The 22,684-nt window shown below is 37.1% G+C and overlaps 1 protein-coding gene across 1 annotated transcript in view; it reads left to right on the top strand.

Moving 5' to 3' along the window:
• Positions 1-30: 30 nt before the first annotated feature.
• The window catches only part of KHDRBS2 (KH RNA binding domain containing, signal transduction associated 2), a 296,595-nt gene continuing 273,941 nt past the window's right edge, over positions 31-22,684 (top strand). Inside the window, exon 1 of the mRNA XM_057369432.1 lies at positions 31-124. Coding sequence (XP_057225415.1) covers positions 34-124 — 91 coding nt within the window. The 5' untranslated portion in view covers positions 31-33. The remainder of the gene's footprint in view (positions 125-22,684) is intronic.

The raw sequence follows: 22,684 nt of genomic DNA, 5'->3' as shown, positions 1-22,684 counted from the left end.
CTACCGCGCAGCCCGCCCGGCGTGCCGGTGGCGATGGAGCAGGACAAGTACCTGCCCGAGCTGATGGCCGAGAAGGACAGCCTGGATCCCTGCTTTGTTCACGCGATGCGTCTCCTGGAAGACGGTAAGGCTCCGCTCCGCGCTCCCCTGCCGGGGCGCTCCTCGGGGTCGGCGCTGGGCGGCCCGGCCGGGCGACACGGGGCGAACTCGGGTCTCTGGGCGAGCGGGCGGGCGGCGGGGCGGCCCGCGGTGAGACCCGGCCGTGCGTGGGCGCGGGGCGGCGGCGGTTCGGGGGTTCGGGGGTTCCGGAGCCCGCTTCGAGGGACCCGTCCCACAGCAGCCCCCACACACATACACACTGCCCCGCTGCCCGCGCTCGCTCGCCGTGCGCCGGCTCTGCCGCGCCTGGCTCGCCTCTGCGGGAAGCGCTCCCCTGGCTCCCGGGCTCACTTACACAAAGACAGATGCTGGCGTCTCATTACACTCGTTATGTTCTGTTTTCCACGCTGAAGTAATAAGGTTTATATGGTGATACTATTATGCCGTTAATGCGGCGCTGTTTTAGTCGGCGGCGCGATGTCAGACATTGATTGGATATGGCTTATCAATTTCATGACAGTTTCATCCAGGACATTATGATTTCCTCTTTGTTTTGTGTAGTGATTAGAATACACCGGTTGTAGCATTTTGTTACTTAGTGTAATTCGCTCTGCTTTCCTTGCTTTAGTTAAGCTAGAGGTTTAGTTGGACCTCAGCTAGAKGTTCTTAAAAAGTTTATCATTTAGTCTCTTTTAGTAATTGCTCACTACAGTGGTTGAGTGAAGGCCTTSTGTTACGGAATTTCAAGTTTTGCTGAAGTGTAATCTGATAAATTCCTCTTATACTTGTTTTTCCTCTTAGATTTATAGTAGTAATATAAAAAATTCCTGTTAAACTTCGAACCTAATGTTGAAAAGAAGTAGTAAAGAATGATGCATAAATCAAGACAACCTATCAAGCTCTTAAATGAGAGTAAGGCAAAGAAATGTATGGTCAGGCCCTTGAGAGTCACACTTCGAAATAAATTTACGTTCAGAACTTGGAGTTTCCCAGGTTCTGTTTATGACTTAAGGAAAATCATAACTAATTCAAACTTACCATGCTAAGCAGTAAGTGGTTTTCCTCTGTCAGCAGTTTTTATATTGTCTTTCCTTAATGTATGTTCTATTGATTGTGAATGAAGATATCGAGTCCAGGTTTTGTTGGAGTGCTTCTGTTTGATAGCTTTGAAATTCATACTGAATTGCAGTATGACACAGACCCATTTAGTACCCTTTTGTCATAGCTGCCTTGCTGCTGAAGAGGCAGCCATGCTGCTTTTTACAGTTTGTTTTTTTTTTTTTCAAATAATCATAGCATAAACAAATTCTTATTTCTTAGGGATGTATATTTTTTGCACCTTGCAGTTCGATCTTTTCCCAGAGGGGGGAAGTATCCACTGAGAGTGTGCATGTGTCTGGGAAAGAAGGAAAATGCAGGAAGGACAAAACTGAAAGTGTGTAAAGAAAAGTGAAAAAAAACGGACATAAATTTGTTTTTTCCGAGCATCAAGTTCATGCGGAAATTGCATTTTGAGCAACTGGGAGATTGAATATCAGTASTTTTCTCATTCCTTCTTAGCATAAGCGGAACTATGTATTATTTTACTGTATTTTTTAGAAGATGAAGGTGAGTTGTCTGAGAGAATGCTAATGCCAGATTCACACCAGGTACCTGGCATTATCCTTCAAAACACCATCTGTCAAGCTTTCTAGAGATTTGTTTTGGAGTCTAACTCACGATGACTGTTAAAACCCTTAGCCAAGGTAAGAGTGTAACTACTTAAGAAAATGAGAATTAATGCACTGTCTCTTGCTGGGTATAAAAAGAAAGAAAACCTATAGAATGAGCAGAATTTGTGTTTTGGGTAGCAGAAGAAAATGGGTGCAAGGATCTCTGTAACAGTGGATAATTTCTAGGTTATATCCATGATGAACCATTGTTTCCAGACTCTGTATTTCTGTTCTTTAGAATGTAATGTGCAATCAGCTACATCCATAACTATGCCAGCCAGGTGTTATTTTTATGGTGCCCTAAGCATTTTTGATTGCCAGTACATTTTGTATAAAATGCGTGAGTGTAGATTTGCTTCTGAGTCCAGAGCCTCAAGCATTCTCTCTGATTTGGAAGTGATGTGTTGTTTCATGTTGGCTGCTAGAACCTGAGGTTGGGAACAGTCATTCTGCTGTGTGAAACCACAGAACAGCACACAAGCGATAAGCATTCCAGAAAAAATGCTTCTGATTTGTGACCATGGATTTACTCATAAAGAGAAGACCACCCATTTCTCCCCAATAATTTTGTTTATTTGATTCTGTTGCATGGTTTTTTTTTGTTTGTGTATTTTGGTGTACTTAACCTTTATTAAAACAACAAATTACTTAAATTTTTAATATGTAGGTCTGTGTCCTATAGGTTGACCTGTGTCAGATGCATACTTGAATCAGTAGCTATTCACCCCTCACCACTAAGGGATGACTAGAAATCACTTACTTTAGTCCTTACCTGGAGGGCGTGGTGAAGCCCTCAGAAAAGGGACATTTCCTGTGGCAGAGAATTTTCCTACTTAGCAAATACCACAAAGAAATATGAGGAAAAAGGTGCTGGTGCTGCTTAGATACAAAGTGTGGAGGCATAAAACATTTTCTTTAAAAATCACCGAGGGAATCTGGTGGATTCTTACAATGAACCCAGTATCTAAATGGCTAATTGAGTGCCTTAATCAAAAGATACTGTTTCATATAGAAGTAGATCCTTCATGATTGTTGCAGTATTAGAAAAGGAAAAGTAATTTGTAAGTCTTCTATTAGAAGAACTCGTGAATTGTGAGTGGCTGGTGATAGCTACCTCAGCCTAAGTTTTTTCAAACTTTTGCAAGATGCATTGAACATACTTATTGTGATACTGTAATCCAGTCAGTACTGAAAATGAAATGCCTTTTCATAGTAATAGGTAGTTGAACTGTAAAGAATAGGCTGATCTCCATCTGTTGGAAAGGGCTTTTCCATATCAAGTGAACTATTTTGTGTACTAGGCTGTTACAAGAGCTGGGAGAGCGTCTCTGTTTCATGCATAGTTTTAAACTATTTTATTGTAAGCTGGTTACCAGTGGTTATTTTCTTAGGTGAGATTGTTCTGCTTCTAGTGAGGACATGTCCTGATGAGTGTATGAGGYTGGGTAATGCTTGGTCAGATTAAAAATGTCAAAAGCAAAGAGCATGTTCTTGAGCTGTGCCTTTTGWACCCAACTTGTGCTTATACTGCAGCATATTCTTGAGCTCCAGAGAGAGCCTCTCTGTTCTAGTGCTGGCTCCTACCATGGAAGMAAATGAGCTGCTTATATGTGTTATTTTTGCATATATGTAGATATTTATTGCTTTCTGTAAGGTGCCTATGATTATGAACATAAAAATAAGAATGTGGCTTCAGCTGTGAAGGTTTGGATGACACGGAAAGATACAACCAGCTAGACCTGTTTTTATATCAGCACTATATTTAATAGCCTAATAGTGTCAGCAAATTGTCTATATACTTTTGGGGTCAAGCAAATTTTATGTGTGTGTGTATGAATGTATATATATGTGTTTACTTATATGTATATGGCTTTGGAGTATCTTGATATCTTGCATGGTGTATTCTGAAAGCCATCACTGTGTTTTGTAATATAAAGACCTATTGGAAAGAGCTGGCCAAAGTAAGAGCATCTCTCCCCATGGAAATATCAGCATTACTTGGGTAATGAGGTAGCTAATTTCTCTCTCTATAATGACAGTGCAATTGCCCTCAGAATTTCAGCTGGCATTCCAAAGGCAGTGAGAAGCAGGCCTTTAACTTTAATCTTGAGTTAAGTCTCTAGATCATTCCATGTGGCATAGCATGAGTTCGTTAAATCTCCAAGTTGTGTTAATTAGGTTCATATAGCTCAGCTATCATCCCCATACAAGCTTCTTGTAGGACAGGACATGATTATTGAAAAGATTAGCCTTTGCCCCCAGTGAGCATTAGTATGGTCTTTCACACCAGCCTGCAGTACTTCGTTCTAGCTAGTAGCAAACTGCTGACATAATGCAAGCTTATTCGGTTATATTCACGATTCCGACGAATATGCTGGCATATGTGGTCTTGGGGGTTCTTTGGACTATTGGAGATTGATTTTTTTTTTTTTTTTTCATATAGGAATGCAACTTTAGTTCATAAGGGTGTGTTTCTGTTAAAAACCTGGGATGATAATAAGGTTGCTATATGATAATTTTGTCTTTGAAGTACAGAATATGGCTATCAAATCCTTAGTCCTAGATTTGAAAGGATGTTGATCAGGCTTATGWCCTGTTAAAACCAGGCCTCTTTTTAATTTGTATAAATTTTTTCATTGAAAACTACATGTGAAAATGTGCTTCAAATTTATGAGTTAACTTGTCTCAACAAACCTTTGGGCTAAAATAAGATTAATGTAAAATGTTAACATAAATTCATCAATTAATATTAATCTGTGAGTGGTTGCTGTTCTGCTTATTGTTCCTTTTTTTCCTGATGTTTACATCAGGTGAGAAGAAAACTGTATTCACAAAATAGTTGGTATTAATCATTGTTTGCTTTGCTGTCTCAAGAAATGCCGTGTAAATTCCTGGTAGATTGACTCAGAAAACATGCTAATATTCAGAGCATGTATTTTAGGTATCTTGGTTTCATTAAAAACTAGATTTGTATTGATCATTTGGAACCTTTTCAATAAAAAGTGCAAGCTCTAGGTGAATACAAGATACTTATGATTTCTATGAAGAAGTGATGTGCTAGGCACTACAGATTTGGTTCAAAGCTGACTCAAGTTAATGACAATTTTTCTGTTGCCATTAGTGGACTATCAGGCAGTCAATGTAATATAAATATGATCTATTGACTGGTATAGCCAATATGTTTGTAATAATGAAAATTGGTAGAAAATATGGCAGGTATTAAAACTGAGTTTTGCTTTTAATGTTTTTCAAGACTGAATTTTTTTTTCATGGTATGATAACATATTATGTGTTCATAACTTTAGGAAGTGCTTTTGCCTTGTAGAATGTAATGCAGATGACTCCTAAGTGATAAGCAAATTTCTGGAAAACAAAATGCTATAAAATGTTAGAATGAATATAACAAAGCAATGTTATGTTTATATTGACCCCAGCTTTTTAGTCATAAAGGCAGGCTTGCTTCAGAGGAGAGAAAAAAGAAATGATAGATGTGATTTTAAAAAACAAAAATAACRTTTTCTTTCAGACATCTGAAGCAGCTTAGGACCATTTGATCTGTGATCTTAGAAAACATGTACTTTGAAACACAGTAAATTGTTTTTCAAAGAGGCAACAATATGAGTGCAGTAATTGAAGGTTCTGATACCTTTGGTTCTGATACCCTTGTTTAAAATAAAAGGTGTTATGTTCTTCAAGTCGTGTTTCTTGAATCGGTGGAGCTGCTCAAGGTGCAATTCAGTACAAATAGCAGAATTTAGTACCAACCATTTAAGGGAAGGTCAAAGGCATTTGCTGAGGCTTATCTGGATGGCCAGAGCCTCATCAACAAAGTGGCTGGTATTACGGCAATGTGACTGTTATCCCTGAAGGAGAAGAATATTTTTTACTTGTCCTGGGAATTCTGTTAGTAAATTTATGTCAAATTTAGTCTCCTTGGTGTATACATTCAGGTCGCAACTGCTGTAAATGTTCATATCTCTCCCTTTATGTCTCTAAATAGACAGTTTTAAACTCAAGTATTTAGAAAATTATGACTATTTGCAGTCAGTACTGAGAGAAGGCAGAATGCCTGAACAGTAGAAAATTCCAATCAACTGCTAACTTCCTAAGGATTGAACACCTGTGTAGTGTGTAGAATAGAGTGGCCATTCCTAACCAGGAGGTGGCATGAGTGGGCTCCACATGCCAAAACAGAGTTTCATATCCTGGCACCTTCTGGGAAGGGGCTAGTCTGATCCAACAGATTCAACAAATTCTTCATCATTGGGTGTATGCTTTGCTCATTTAGGCAATGTGCACACAATGTATACTGACAAGCAGATTTGCTGGAGCATGCTGGGCTGTTTAGTAGTCTGAAATCTGATCAGCAGTGAGCAGTGCACAAGTCTCCTAATAAATGCTAAACACCTGCTTAACCCACCAAAGCAGCGCCATGAGAGCGTAACAGCTCCTCCATGACACAAGGACACAGGTTTCAAGTCAAAGCATGAGATGTCTTGGGCCTTACTTTAGAAGACATAAATGTAGCTGCTGTTTGGTAGCTCCTCTCCAAGGTTTATTAAAATGGAAATGCATTGCAGCTTTCTCAGCCTTGTAGCTGTACCGTAGACTACACGTGCTACTTATATGAAACAGTTGTTTTCTGTATTGGCAGGGACATTGCAGTCACCTGGCATGTCAGTCCAGGGTAAGAGTGCCTTTTCAAAAATAAGCAGTTTTTAACTGTTTCAATTTGAATCTCCTTTGTCCAACAAACTGCTGAACGTGAAGGAAAATTTGKTGTCATCACAGCTGATCTTAGAATGTACATTTTTCTTTAAAATAATTTGAGACTGAATAATTGGAAGATTGTTTTTGTCAATGATTTGAGGTGTTAAGAAAGCATACGTGATAGAAAAAACAAAAAAAAACTGTTTTGCAGGTGGATCCTGCTAAGCATTGTGAAGTTGCACATTCATCTCGTCTTTACCTTGCATTTTTCAGTCCTTGGATGGGTATCAGTGCACTAAATCAGAATAAGCAAGGAAGCAGACAGTTTTTAAAATTAAGCATGTGGAGTATGGAACTTTACTCATGCTGCAGTTTAGTCTTTAGCTGTGCAAACAAATAAGATTGTGCAGTCTGACCAGAGAAATGGAAAACCTTAATACTTGTGTAAAGATCTGATGTGCACAGTACATGGAGTTTTGGCTYGTGCTTTTTACCTTCAATGAATTCTAAAACTCCCATCTGTAGGATGTAGACTGATGCTRAATTTCACCCTAATCTTTGAGATCTATATGTGAAAAGRYCTTCATAAGAAATATGTATTATTCTTATTACTTTTAGTACAAAATTATTCTTTTCAAATTTGAAGGCAAAAATAATCCTGGTTATTACAGTCCTCTGTAAATCCTGTCATATTTTAATTAGAATCCTGCTGGAAATGAGTACAGCTATTTTTTTTATCCTAAAAAGGGCTGAAACTAATAAAAACTATGAAGRAGAATTATTTAAGACTTTCTGCAGATTAAAAACCTCCAATTCCCCCATCCCCTTGAAATAACATATGCCTGTTCCTGATTTCACAACCTTTGCTGTTGAAAGGGAATTTTTTAGTTTAAATACTGAAAAAAAATTATCAAGCAAAACTTCTAATAATGCTAATATGGCAATATTGAAGATCATCCACAATTAAGATGTTAAAAAGTTTTGATGGTCATATATGGCTGCATGTGATATAACCAAAGACATCTTGAAAACTTCAAATGCTCTGCTTGCCCTGGGCATTCCTGTTTATGGTTCCTGGATTTACATGATGCAAAGGCTGAAAGACACAGGGCAGGTCTGTACTGTTGCAGAATTTCTCTGCACCTGCTGAAGGGCATCTGTCTCTTGTAAGAGTTACACTCTTACACATGTAAAAAAAGTCAAAAGCTTTTGATTCATAAAATACTTTGAATTCTGGTATTCAGGGTAACTATTGGAAAAGTAATACTGCCTGCTAGTCTGTAACAGATTCMTTAAAAATTGCATTCCTTCTTTTTGCTCTTTGGATCTGGAAAAAAAACCTCCACTTGTTTTATAGTAGAAACATTTWAGCTCTGCTAACTGGTGAAGGTAGATGTGTCCTCAGCAAAAGCAAAAGTGGGATCAAAGCCCCTGGCTCWTAATCAGTCAGCTTCCAAAGAGCAGCACTGCTAATCAAGGAAAAATAGTYTTCCCAAGAGATGTGAGCACTGGAGAAAGAAAACATAACACCTATTTTAATGTTCCCTGGGATTTAAGTATCTATTTCAAAGCTCTCTTTCAAATGCCTGAAGTTAGAAAACTTGCCATGAAATCAAGGACTGTATGTGTATGTTTTAAAATGGCTTTTTGGTATTGAAAAATTAAGTTAACGTACCTCTCACAGTGTTAATTTTTATCTCTGTTTCTGCTAATGTAGGCTCATACTGCTGATGTTTCTAAATATTTCTAAGCAAATTTATTTGTTGCATTTTGTCTTTTTTGAGATTGTGGAAAAAACTTTTTGGTGTTGTCAGGGGTTGCTCTGAGGTCAGAGTGTGAGCTCTAGTTGGGGAAACAGTGAGACAMTGTCCTTCATAAATATTTAAGACTACACTGATTTGTGGCAGCTCTGGACCTTCTCCCCGACTTTCTCTTTTAACTAAACTGATTTTTCACCAGTTCCCCTGAAAGGAGCAGCACCAAATTTAAGTGGCTTTCTGTCTCTTTTGTTGTTTGAAGTGAAAATTAAGGACTGATAAAATAAAACCTTTCTCCTTCTTATCTTCAGATATCTGTTCAGCAAGAAAATGGAGAGTTAGTTTTGGTAAATGATGCTTATTGCCTTGGTGTCTCCATAGGGCTGTAGAGCTATCTGATAGCTTTAGCTTTTGCACAGATACAGATTTGCAGTTATTTCACTAATACTTGTATTGAAAGTAGTAGTGTTTAACCCAYTGTAAAATTTGAAATAACATTCCTCCTCATACTTGTAGATCCAGGTAAATATGTGAATTATATCCATTTCAAATTCATGTTTAAAAGCCATTGGTGGGTAATCTGCCATGTTCAGTTCTTTCATTGCATGGACTCCTTTTCCTGAATCAACACTCCCATTTAACAATGATTCTGTTTGTAAATTGCAGAATGCCCCGATTCGATTTGATTTGTCAGGGGTTGTCCAGATACTGTTGCTGCTGTTAACTGGAGCGGTTGGTTGGTTCTTGCTGCAAACAGTTTAGTGTAAACACCAACACATCAGGTTGTGCACAAGTCTGTAAAAAGGGTTTTTACTCATCAGGCAAAGCAAAGGGGTCCCAGGTCAGCAGTGAATGTGGGAAAACAGGTGTTCCTGTTACCTATTTTCTTACTCTTTTTTTTTTCTGACAACTAGGCAGTGAAGTAACCTGGATATGCGATAGTTTAGCTTGAGTTGTGTATGACAAAAAGATGTTTGTGCAGTACCAGCTTGTTAGAACACACAAACCATCTGTTCAGCACGAAAAGTCTCTTGCTGCTCCAAAGTGTATGAGTAATCTGAAATGATATGTCAGATGCAAGGGGAAAGAGAGGACTAAGTTTTTGCTAGAAATGTTTTGATATAATGCTTTTCTAAAGCAATGTTTGTACTATAAGCTATCCAAGTGCTTCTTTTGGTGCAAGTGGAAGGAGTGTTTTCAGTATAAAGTAGAAATGAAGCAGCTTGGTTTTGACACAAAGCATGAACTTGATGTGATTCTGCATCCATCCAAACACTTAAGATGTCCTGATGTGGAGAAAATTAATTAGTAGCTGCTATGAACTTTCCCTGCAGCTTTCTGGTTCTTGATATTTCTGTCCCTTCTCACAGTCTTTATGTAAAGGTTGGATTTTTTTTTTTAATGATGAAAAAGGAGTTAGAGAGAAGAAAGAATGGGGAAAATGGAGAAAAGGTATAAAAAAGAGAACAAAATAATGGGGAAATTGTGAGGGAGGTGAAAAAGGGTTTAGCAATAGATAAATGGATATAGAGAAGAATATTAAATAAGTGAAGAAAATACAAATCTAGCAGGTGAAAAATACTTAGTTACTTTAGTTCTAAGCAACAGATGAAAGCACAAAATATTGAACATTTAGTGAGGACTTCTGGAAGCTTATGGTGAAGCACTTGTAAATTTGGTTTATTTAAGAAAAAATAAAATGAAGKTCAACTCTTTCTGGATAATTTTGATACTGCTGTGTTTCATGTGTTCGGAGAGACAGTGTAGGTATCTGCCATCCATATATATATGTTGAATTATCCTGTAATTAAACACAACAATCTATTTTGTAGTGATTCTCCCAATTTGGAACAGTCAATGAGATCTTCTGTGTTAATAATACTTAGAATCCTTTTGGAATAYTGCGGTTAGCCAGTTAATAGTTTCCTTATACTTTTTATCTTCAAAGGTAGGATTGTAAGATTGAACAGATTGAAGTTTTAGATATTGAGTTCCCTTCTTTCTTTTCTTAAAAGTCTTCAGACTTTGGAATGGAGTGTAGTAGTGCTAGAAGATCTGAACTTGGACTTTTATTGATACCAGCTACAGCTCAATAAGTTCTCAGGCCGAAGATGAGATGATGATTGTGAGCATTTTATTGAGCCTTATGGAATTGCACAGAAGAGAGCTCAGATGTGCCGAGATCATATGGAGAAAGTGTTCAATTGTGGCATCTGTGGGAGAGAGAGCAGCAGTCCTCACAGTGATGTGAGCACCAGTTTGCAGCCAAGTGTCCTGTGTTTGTAAACTCACTGCTGTGCTATCCATAAACTGGAACAAAATAGTTGGAGACGATAAAAACAACTTTGAAGGACAAATAGTAAARAGATTGCATGAAGCAGTGGATTAAAAAAGTAATCTTGATTGAGAATTCTGAGGTAAAATTGTTTTGCTATAGTGCTGGATTTTGCATCTTGCTGGCTTTCGTGGTAAAAGGAAASAATTGGAATGGCTAAAATTGGGTCATTTAAGTTTGAATTAACATTAACTTTGCCATTTTATTTAATAAATATGTGATTTAAAATACGTATATGCATTTTGTAAGACATTAGAAGGCTATATTACAATTTATTCTTTGGAAGGCTTTTCTGGGTAGCTTTAGCACTTCTGATGTTACTCAGTAAAGGATAATTCAGGTCCATACACTGGTTTAAAATGAAAAAGTGAAGTGTAAATCAGGAAAAGATACAATGCCATGCAAGATATGATAAGGTTATTACCTCTGTAGCAGACTCTGTTTTAGCTGTCAGAGGCATGAAATGTGTGACCTAACTGAAATTTGAGGTTAAATGTTTGTGCTYCTGTTGTTTGCATTGGCGTGTAGATGTGTCCTGCTTGCATCTTGTTAGTGGGGMAGGTGTATTCCAGGGTGATCACCGYAGCTTGATTTCCCCTGGTTGTACAGGGCAGCCTTCTTGGCTCTTCCCTCTCCCATGCTTCTGTTTCTCAAGAAAACCAGGATTCTTCATAGAGAGAAGCACTGCCGTGTTGTAGGCTTGTCCCAGCATACAGCTGGATGAAGGRCTCAAGGGTGGACTGAGCTGGGGCTCAAGGATGGACTTCACCAGTCTGGCTTAAATGAAAATTGAATAATTTGGCATTTCCAGTTAGATTTTGGTGTTTGGCCAGTTTTCATTATATGCATTTSGTCACTTTTCTTATATAAATTAATATCTGGAGATGATAGCTTCCAGCATTAGTTTTTGGCAATGTAAATTTTTGTTGAATTGTTACCTGCTGACATTTTCTTCATGATTTTTACCATTCTTTAACTGTGAATCAGAATTAAACTCCAGAACCATATTAAGGCATACGTTTAACATTTTTTCACATTTTTAAGTTGGGGCTACTCCCATTTTAAATCCATCTTAAGCCATACTTCCCTATATATAAAAAAAAACCCCTCAACTGTGGACTACTACAGAACATTTTATGTCATATACAGCAGGCTAATAAACTAATAAAATCAATATGTAGGATCATATTATACATAGCATCTTCTCATTTAAGAAAGGGAGAGAACATTAATCTAGGGAAAAAAAAATGCAACCACAAAGTTTTACAGCTTTATGGTTTTATTTCTATTGCCCCCTTCCCACCTTCCCAGTCAATGTATTTAAAATTTTGCCCATAGCATTCCAGAGAGATGATTTTTCTTAGGAYAATGATAAAAGTGTTTTCGTTCTGTTTGTATTTTTGACATGGCTACTATTGGGTTTCCTCAATACAAATATTTGATACATTTTGAAGTATGTTTCATAATCTGCAGTTATGTTCATGTTCATGTATGCCTTTTAGCATGTCTTTTTTAGAAATTGCAATCTTGGGAGCTTGGACAAAACTTTTATCTTCTACCAAGGGTTTTGCCCATGGTCCATAAAGTGCTTGGCCTTCACTTTTTACCTCAATACAGCAGATGAAAATTTATTCTGCCAGCCGTCTTGAGATAAGCATTTTCCTCTTTACTAGCACTGGCAGTAGGAGTTCATGTTTTATGTGAAACCACGAATGGAAATCCATTATTTATGGACTTTGCTCAACGCTGGTTTTCCTCTAATTTTGAGGAACTGGGTTCCAGATTGATTCCTGGTCACTTTTACCTCAGGTGAGAAAATCTAGTTTGATATTTGTGTCCCTCTTATTGAATCCTGTTAACGTATGATGACACTTTGTTTTCATTACACCCAAAATAYAGAAGCTGTTGGCTTTTAAACTGTTGCAGGTGGGGTATTTCAGTACGCTCCATGATACTATTTGGTCATTTTAGTTATGTCTATTCCAGAATGCTTAGATAATGGAGATTGTTTTAGTAAATAATTTATTTTCTTTTTACTCTGTGTTTAGAGTTGCTTGTTGTGTAGTTTGGACAGGCGTAGTCACCACTGATTGCTTCAGATGACCAGATGGGATATTGTTACACTGTTMACTATCCCAAGGCACCTTGGTATCTTTCCATTTGTTTTGTGGGACACATAGCCTAGTTGTTGTCTTTTTTCTTAACGTGATCTCTATCTAATTTCTTGTGTTAATCTTTCTCTTGCGTTTGAGCATCTTGTGTTTGTTTCTCGAGTCTTAGCTCTTTGACTGTTCTGAGGAATGTTCCAAATCTCTGGGGATTTGTGTAGTTTATCTAAATGTTGCTGTCTTCAGCCCCATAAAAGTGGCTCTTCCTGGGACATACTAATGGGTGTATTTACTTTAGGTTGTTGTTTGCTGCAGCATGTGGGTTCCGTGATCTTTTTATTTAACTTTCAGACTCCTCTGATGTGAGGTTTGGCTTCTTTACAGAGCACCTTGTTCTAGCTACAATCCCAAGTGAATGGATTTATTCATGTGTCAAATTCAAGCTGTTTCATTGAAACCTAATATTGAGTCTTCAAACATGTTTGGTGTTTTTCTTTTTTTCCCTGAACATCTTTCCCTAGATTTGAGGTTCAATTTCTCTATTCCTCCTTAGATATTGTGGACATTGTCAGCCTTCCATTTAAACAGGGTAGAAAAATGCAACTGAGATTGATTTTTTAGTAGCTTCATGTTTTCTTTCCTTTCCTTGGGTTAAATAAAAGCTATTAAAATGATAGAAGCTTTTGGAGATGGGTTTGGGGGCTGTTATCTCACTGATGTCTTAGGGCTAGGAATCTACTTCAATTGTTTGGTGCTTTTTATGCACTGTAGAAAGTGCTTAGTTTTATCAGTCTAGTAGTGGTGGAATTAGGTATGACAATATTTAAGAAGGTAATAAATGTCAAATAAAAAGAATGAGTTCAGATGTTGCTTAGCTCAGAATAGAAGGCACAAATACGAAAATCTGAAGCTTTCTGGTAAAACCAATACGGAAAAAATTAACCTTTTCTAAAGCCACTGAAATTCCTGAGGAGGAAAATCAGTGGAAACCTGATTATCAAGTGTATRTTATGTCAAACTTGTTAGGTGTCTCTCCAGTGTGGTAAGGAAGAAGGTTATGATTGGACATTTTGGCTCATATGTGGGGTTTGTGAATGAAGAAAGCCTATGGCAAAAATTAAGTCTAGATGCCAAAGTTAAATGGCTGATCTATGCTCAASTGCAGTTCCAAATGGCTCTTTTCAAAACCAGGAGATGTTTGGGGGTTTCTGTTCAGACTGAATGTGCTCTGGGAATAGAATTATACAATACTGTATTAAAGAAAAARTGATGAGAGGAGCAAAATGCTAAATTTCAGTCACACAGTTAAGAGTGATTTCCTACTATGCTTCAGATAATTTTCTGTTTGAATTTTAATGTTTCAACTGTTTATCATTTTTGACATTGCWGTATTTAATTGAAGTGTTTGTTCTTTTTAAAATAAAAATAGCAACAGGTAAATATAATCTATACTTTTAAAGTGRCATTTTATACTTTGCTAGTTCACAATACAATTTACCAGGGAAAATAAACTGCACCATACTTGAATGTTGTGCATTTTTGCTTTTCAGAGTATTTTCTTGCTTTCCCAGGCTCAAACATAAATGTTTCATGGAGGAACACTCCACTGAGTATTGGGATGTGGTAGAAAATAGAATGTGCAAACGAGAGAAAGTAAATTAGGTGTTTTGGGCAAGTTTCTTATTTTTGCTATTCAATTGAAATTGACACATTTTTTCAGTGGACTCCAAAAATACATTCTTGACTCCTAATTCTATTGCACAGGTGCCTTCTGGGATCTCTGCCGACAGGTAGAGAAAAAGAAYGACATCAAAACCTTTCCCAAAGCTTAACAAAAATAGTATTAATAGTGTTATCCTATCCCTACACAGGAAAATTCTTCTATTATGGTTTATAGCTTAACTTTTTTTGCTAAGTAACATAATACTGCYTAATAAAAACAAGTTCTCTTAACTCTGAAACTGCTGAGAGTATCTGCATTCTATTGCTTCTACTTTCAGCATCACTTTATGCATGATGCTGCTTCTGATATCAAAATGATTTTAGACTTTGAAAGCCCTCAGTGTTTCTGAGCTGATCGCTTGCCAAGACCTGAATTTTTTGATACTTTTAAAATCTTTGTTCTGATACTTTTTGRTACTTTTTATCTTTGTTAATTAATTCAGTGTTGGAGGGTATTTTTCAATTACTGCAAATTTCAGTGTGACCCTGTGTTTGTTCTAGGAGCTTTCAGTCCAGACAGCAGCTCACAGTGCACTTCTTTCCATTAAGTGAGTGATTAAGGTAAAACTGTCTCATAACTCGTGAGACGTCTCTGTTGCCTATAGTAGTCCACAGGGTGCTTTTTCATCTGGCTCACAAAAGGCCCTCAGGAATTTAGTCCCTCATTTGAATGCTGGGTACTATGAAGGCCATAAGCTTGTGACCTCTGAATTCTATAACTGCCCCATCTCATGATTTAAATGCTTATAGCCTGAAGTATGTGGACTAGGATCGGATGTTTGGTCCAGAGGCAAGTCTCAGTGCCACTGAGATAATGATCTTACTGTAAGTTATTYTGAAAGAAAAATAGCATCATTTTACAGTAACAATTTATTGAAGACCTTTAAAATAGAGTTTTCAGGTGCCAACTAATCTCAGCTATCATAACATTATCACTATCACTTTAAGAAAAGTACCTGACAACTGCAGGGGAAAAAAGTCGAGTCTTTCATGTTCATTTGTGTTCATTCCTAAAGGGATATCTTTCAGCTGTTTTCTACAACTTCACAGGCAACCAGTCATTAGAAAACATGGGTGTTGATGTTCAGAGTTTAAAGTTAACTTTTAAGATTTTTTTTTTGTGCCTGAATTGACGTGTAACTTATGTTGAAGTCTATTATTTCTATGTGGAACTTTACAGCTAACCCTCTGGTGTTAGTAAATTGCATGGTCATCAGACTGAGTGATGATGCAGCACATGTCTTTTTGAGAAAATATGGGAAGACATGTTTGAGGAATAATTRCTGCTAGTGAACAAAACAAGTGTTCTTAAGAGGCTAAAATACATAATTTCTTTGGTTGTAGGTATTGCTTCATTTGAAATGGTCGAATAACTCATGTCCACAAACCATCTTTTCTCAATGCCATTGTTTTCATGGCTCCTCGCTCAAWGGTCCTGTTGGGTACAAAAGCCCTCTAGTGCTTTCTTCCCAGGAAGAGGATGTATGGAATATTGCTTAAGATACATAGTGGACAGCTACCTGCAGCTGCCGCTGAAGCTGCTCACTGAGATACCAGCACTGGTGGATTCCTCAACRAAAATTGAGACTGAGAGGAGGGTAGGGATAAGGGGAGAATATGTTTTCAGATTTTATTTCTCATTATCCTGCTCCAATTTAGTTGGTAATAAATTCAGTTAATTTCCTCAAGTGAAGTCTGTTTTGCTGGTGACRGTAACTGGTGCGTGATCTGTCCCTTCCTTTGTCTCAACCCAGGARCCTATTGCTGCRCTTTCTCYCCCCTGTCCAGCTGAGGAGGGCAGTGGTGGAGCAGAATTGGTGGTCAACCCACCACAGCTCATCAATTTCAGTCCAGTAGTCTGCATTCGGCTAGCAGCCTCCTTTGGAATGTGTTAATTTGATAGCACTTGATTTCCTGCATTGTAATTTCTTCTAATCTTCAGTAGCTTTGTTGCTTGTGTTAGTGTATTTTTTGGTAGTTCTCTTTTTTTAGTGTCTGGTCTTACCTTAAAATGGAATCTGCAAGTGACTTGCTGTTTTTGTTTAAGCAGAAAAAAGTTTTCGTCAGTGTGTTTAAAGCAGCTGAAGGCTGTCTGGTTACCATGGTTAGTAGGGTATATATAAACTGCTTTCTCTTCACTTGGGACCAAGGCTAGTACAGTGTTACATTGATTCACTGTTGTTGTGGAACCGAAAACAAGCAATAAGCAAAAAACAAGCAGAATATTTACCTTTTGGAATGATAAGAGAGTATGGAAGATTTACAGACAATATACTTGCTCAAAGAATAAGCAGGTTAAAATGGGATACCTTCTAATAAAATTCTGCTATTGCAGTACTGWAAAGTTGTTTCTTTTTTACAAGAGATGTAAGAGATCTTTTTTACAAGAGATGCAGAGATGTTGGGCAGCTGAGTTTGGGACTTTGTAAGCATYGCAAAAGCAGTGTGAAATAAAATGACAAAAATTGCTGTTCTGGGCCAATATCTTGGAGATTAAATTCCAAGAGACCTGTCTGCCACTGTGTGCTCTGTAAAGAGGGTGTTCATTACTTGTGGGGTGAATGCGGACTACTKCAAGATTTCAGGCGATATAAAGCATTACTGCCTCTAACACGTGCCATTTGGGACTCTCATACTAATTAATATATGGGGATGGATGCAGAAAGGGAGTGGTGTAAGCTTTACCAAGAACCCAAGCACTGACTGGCTGCAGCTGGTTTTTCCTGTTCAGATACTAAACCATGCTGCAGAAGTGAGGAGTGCCCCAGTTTGCTCACTAAACACTGTGGATGCTTGCTTTGTGGGATCTCTGCAGTCCTCCAGCGTGTAATGTTCTGCTTAGAATGAGATCAGTGTTGTTTGACAGCAGAACTATTTCCAAGTTCAGCAATGCTAAATGTTAACCTAGCACAGCCGTTTGAAAAATAGTTTTATATTGAAACTGATGCAGGTTGGAGTTGCATTCATCTCTAGAGATGATCATATTTGCCAACTGGGTGCCTGTTTCTGTTTGGCATATGACTTTTCATATTTAGTTTCTTGTTATTTTTTTCCCTGACAGTATCTTGACTCCTTTACCCTGGAGTTCTTCCTTGCAGGAAGCAGGCCACCATTTCTTCTCTAGAGTTTTATTTTAAAAATGTATTATGTCTCTTAGGGCATGATGGGCTGCAGGAAGTRTTTAAATTTCTACTTGCCAAGTTGTGTTTTCCTTATCACTTGTACATTTAGGTCACATAATAAAATTGCTACTGAAAGTTCTTACAGCCAACAAAAAAAATCAAATGCAATTATCTCAATGAAACTAATAAACATGGGGTTCTTAACCTGAGCTTTTATTAAGCCAGTACATTCTTACTAGAGTAAAAGATAATTGCATTTTGAATAAATCAAATGTCAGTTTTATGTTTTACCAGCTGTACTAGTAAAGCTGTTTGATCTTCAGCCTGAAAAATCCCCATTAGATCATATCTTAAATTCACCAAAACAGTGGGAAATTACAATTCCAAGATTAAATAATAAGGAATTTAGAGAAAACAGATAGAATTTGAAAGGATGAATCTTTAAACTTTATTTTCCTACTGTACAGTCTTGTTTCAAATTTAAGTGTGGTACTGAAGCTTGATAGGCTGCCCAAGAGTTCTGGATGTGCATGGAACTTAATCCTAAAACCTAAGTATATTATTGACAGAACTTCTATGCAGTTGAACAAAATTTATTCCTAGCTCTTCTTATGTATTTTTTCTCATTTTTGATGCATTGTTCTAGGTTCAGTATTGTTAAACTGCCCCTTGGGTTTTAGTAACTGAAAAAATTATCTGAACAGGTTTAATGGTAAATGTRTTTTGCTAACATCTTCCTATTGAAAGCATGACATGCCATAATCCTTTTAGAGTATTGGTTCAAGAAGTATTTTTATGTTCAGTAGAAATGAAGATTGTTCATCTAGAAGATACTTAGTTAAAAAAGCTGAGTATTTTCGGGAGTCTTTATAAATTTGAAACTCTTTGTTATAAAAGCAGATATGCCATGATTTGTACTGAGTTAGCAATTATTTGGTATCTTTCTGATGTTTAGGTACTTTATTAATTTCTATTAATAATTTATAATTGAGTTTTAATTTGTTATTATTTTCTTCTGTTGAATCTTGGTAGTATTTTAGCCTTTTCAATCTTTCAAAATTTTCAAAAATCTTGTGTTTTCAAAAATACTAGCAGTATTAGCATTATCTCAGCCAGTTTCCCAAGTCACTTACAGTGATGTCTCCTGATCCTTTTTCTTCCCCAAAGACTTGTGCCACTGTCTCCGTGCCTTCCTCTTCTTGTCTTTCCTCTTGCTTTGTTGCTAGCTGCCACAAAGCATTTGGAATCTCTGGCTCCAGTTGCAGAGGCCTTCCTGAGAGCTGAAGAAGTACAAGGATGTTCATCCTAACTAGAATCCCAACTGGTTCTAGGACCCTGCTTCAGCAAGAGATCTGCAAGTACCGTTTTAGTCAGGGTTGCTTGCTTGAGCTTTATGCCATGTGTTACCTATATGAATTTAGTATTAATTCTATTATGTTCATCCATAATAGAATTATGAGAGAGAACTGAGAACTGAAATCTGATTGATCTAAATAGTTTTTAATCCACAACTATTCCAAGATCCTTTATGTTTTCAAACTACCTTGCTGTGTTAATCATTTTTTTTTAACTAAAGCCTTCAAGAACAAAGGAGCTTGTTAGCACTGGGTTTCTTGATGTTATCTGTTACTATCTTTAATGTCCCTTTGTGCAAGTCAGAAATGTGCTTAGTAGTATTTCTTTTAATTCCCGCTTAATCTGAAGGTGTGACTTGGTTTATGGCAAAGAGCAGCGAATAGCACCATTTCTGAAATACATTGCTAGTAAATCTAAATTTACTTTGTAAGGGCAAAAATATACCTATGAATTGCTTGATTTTTACAGTTGTATTCTTCTAAGGTATCGTTCATGTGTTTTAAAACGCCAAATTCCACTRTAAGGAGAAGAAAAACTGTAGTATTTGACTAACATAGTTACAGTATTAATTTAAAATTATTTTTCTACCCAAATACAACTACTGTATTCTACAAACACATTTGTTTTAAAATTTTGAGAAGAGCGATGACTCATGAAAATGAGTATTATGAAAATAACCCAAATAGATAAAACAGATCATATTTCCATCTTTTCTTTCTGCTTCTCAATGCCAGAAGTTTCCMTTCTTGTTCCTCACTCTCGCGTATCTTAACCAACTCATGCAGGCACTCAGTTCTACACTGCTTGAATGTGGGAGGGGTCTGTCCGTGTTCTCAACATGGTCAGCTACTGCTGGTTTYCCTATGCTTAATGATTTTTAAGCTGGCCAATTATTTTATTTTTTATTTTAATTTTCCCCTATTTTTTTCTGAAAATAGTGTGAGGATTAAAAAAAAAACAAAACAAAACAAACCCACAAAAAAACCCAAAAAAACCCAAACAAACAAAAAAAAAGACGAAGCAGTGGTTAGCCAAAAGCCAGACAGTTCCCAAAAACCCCACAGCAAATCAGTCCTGTATAAAGGTAGCACGGCAGATGGTATGAACTGGGGTGGTGTCATRCAGTGGTCAGTCACCAGCAAAAAATGTAGAATCCACTGCCAGTGAGCACTGGCATCTTGGCATAACTATGCAGACATKGTAGCTCTTTGCTCCTAAACAGTTCCTCCCCAGGAGTCACATATTAGTTTGCTTGGAGGTAAAACTGCCAGCTCATTTCTCTTCTGTGCTGCTTCAGCTCATTTTCCCYCAGCTAGCATTTTCAAGAATGACTGCCAGAGAAGGCCACTATTTCCTAMTCTGCCAGGACCTGCAGAGGCATTTCGCCTCTGCTCCAAGCCACTTTCTCTTATGTCACTAGGCCAGAGAGATGCCAGCGAGGCGAAAAAGCAAGCAAGCAACCAAAGAAAYGCTGGAATGCTACTTCTAAGTACAACATGTCCTTTAGCTCATCAAGCCCTTGGTGAAACTAAGGTCTGTGCGTGAGCTTYATATTTTATAAGGAGTCAATCCCAGTTTTAAGCCTGATATTTGAATTGCACATGTGAAAACTACCATGATACTGTACTGAACAATTTTGGGAGTGTCTTTCGATGTGCAACACAGTAGTTCAAGATTGGCTATTAGTATATATGCTTTTCTTCCTGTTTTTATTAATTCCCTAATCTTTCAGAAAGTAATTATCAGTCTTYCATTTTATGGAAGCTTGTGCTGGGKKTATARCTATATATGTGTGTCTATGTATATACACWCACTCTATCTAGTTATACCTATATGCATATATGTATAATACAGCTTTCTAGTTGTATATTACTTGTTTCACTTTGTGTTTCTCTAAATTGAGAATCAGAATTGTATTTCATAAAACATCTGACTGAATGAAATATTTCTCTCTGTAGAAATACTCATATAAAATAAAGTAGAAATGAATTAGATCTGGGTAATGTTTCTCTAAATAGCTTAATTTAGTAGGTTATAAATTTCACAGGACAGRCTTGACCTGTTATGTATCTGTGAARTGTCATATATATTTAGAGTATTATTCACATTTTGAATACTATGAACCAAGCCACTTATGAAAATGGAAAACTGGTAGAGCACACTGTGTTTTTAACCAGTAATTGTTAAAGAAGACTGCCATGTCAGTACTGTGATACTGTCCTTATGGGAGAAGGCAGGAGRTAGTGAGTTACCGTCTAGGAGTTTTTTTGAGAATTTCAGGTAAGCTGAAGGTCATAATTAGAGAGTGAATAGCACGTTTGTGCAGTGTGATGGGGGAAAAGTATCAGAATTCCTCTAAGGAAGRGTGTTCTTTTTCAGTCTGTTGGAGTTCTTTGAAAAAAAGTTGGTAAAGTATGTAAAGGTTACCTGTCAGACATAATGTTCTAGGATTTTCACAAAGCCTTTGATAAGATTCTTCATAGTAGGCTGCCAAGAAAATGAATAGTGACAGAGGAAGTAGCATAACAAGTATGGTTTAAAAACTGATTATGGAGAAAACAACTGGAAAAGTAGTTTTTTATTCAGTTTGCTGAAATAGTGGTAGGACCAGAGTTAACATTATTGATTGTGATGAAAAGGAAGCTGCACAAGGACAGAATTTCCTTATATGTATAATTTCTAATATGAAGCTCCAGATTATAAATATGATGCAGTCACGGATCTAGATATAATCTATACCTAGATTTGGGTAACTCAAGTAATGGATAAGGCTTTTGGGCAGGAGCCTGTCGATTAATGTGGTATTTAGTGCAGGATGTACTACAGGACCAACTGTAACTAACTGCTAACAGAAAATAATAAAAATGGTGTCAGAATATTTTACTTGGCAAGGATGAGAAATTAAAATATATAAATTATATCAGAAGCAATTGATGCCTTTAGTCCTTTTACTTTGAAGAACCAGGAAAGGACAAAATGCAGTTATGTCATGAGTGACTTGCAAGGATTTATGAAAAAGCAACTTTAATTTATTTTGAAGGAGGGTTAGAGAGTCATAGAGCAGCCCAAGTTGGAAGACACCTGGAAAGATTATCTGGTTTAACTTTTTGTGGGAAATGGAGCCTGTATGAGATTACTTAACACTGTGACCAATCATGTACTGAAAACATCCAGTGATGGGGATTTAAAATGTCCCTGGGATGTTATTCCAGTGGTTGAAGACAGGCTTTAGTGAGSTATTCTGGAAAATTAATTAGTTGTATCTTTTTACACTTTCCAAAAAGTAGTAAAATAAACAGACAGTTGTAAAATTAAGGAGTGCATTAGAAACCTATAAAATGAAATAATTATGTACTATAATCAACCTGTGGAAGTGATTRACTCTACGGGGCATTTAATAGAACTCCAAGGTTTGACTTTCATTTTCTGTAAGTACTGCATGCCTAGCAACAAATAAATCAAGATGACTCTCTTTCTGTGTTTTTATGTAAGATTCTAAGATTGGTGGAAAAAAACACTATCAGATTGGAAAAATGATATTTTACTGTTCCTTCTCTCAGCTGGAAATGACTAAACAATTTGATGATCAATGGAAGTTCAGACTTCATCTATCTACAAGGTTGAGTAGTATCTTCCAAACTGCTGTTCTTTCAGTGTACTGCAATTTCTGAGAAGCATGGGGCTCAGTTGGTCGTTTYACTGTCAGATACTGGGACACACCTGAGAGCTGAATCTGTATGTCCATATTTACATTGGCATTGTA

The sequence above is a fragment of the Malurus melanocephalus genome, unplaced genomic scaffold, assembly GCF_030028575.1.
Source record: "Malurus melanocephalus ecotype Western Australia unplaced genomic scaffold, MMel_1.1 scaffold_109, whole genome shotgun sequence".
In the NCBI taxonomy this organism is placed as follows: Eukaryota; Metazoa; Chordata; class Aves; order Passeriformes; family Maluridae; genus Malurus; species Malurus melanocephalus.
The sequence above is the reverse complement of the archived record's forward strand: the minus strand, read 5'-3'. Positions and strand labels throughout refer to the sequence as shown.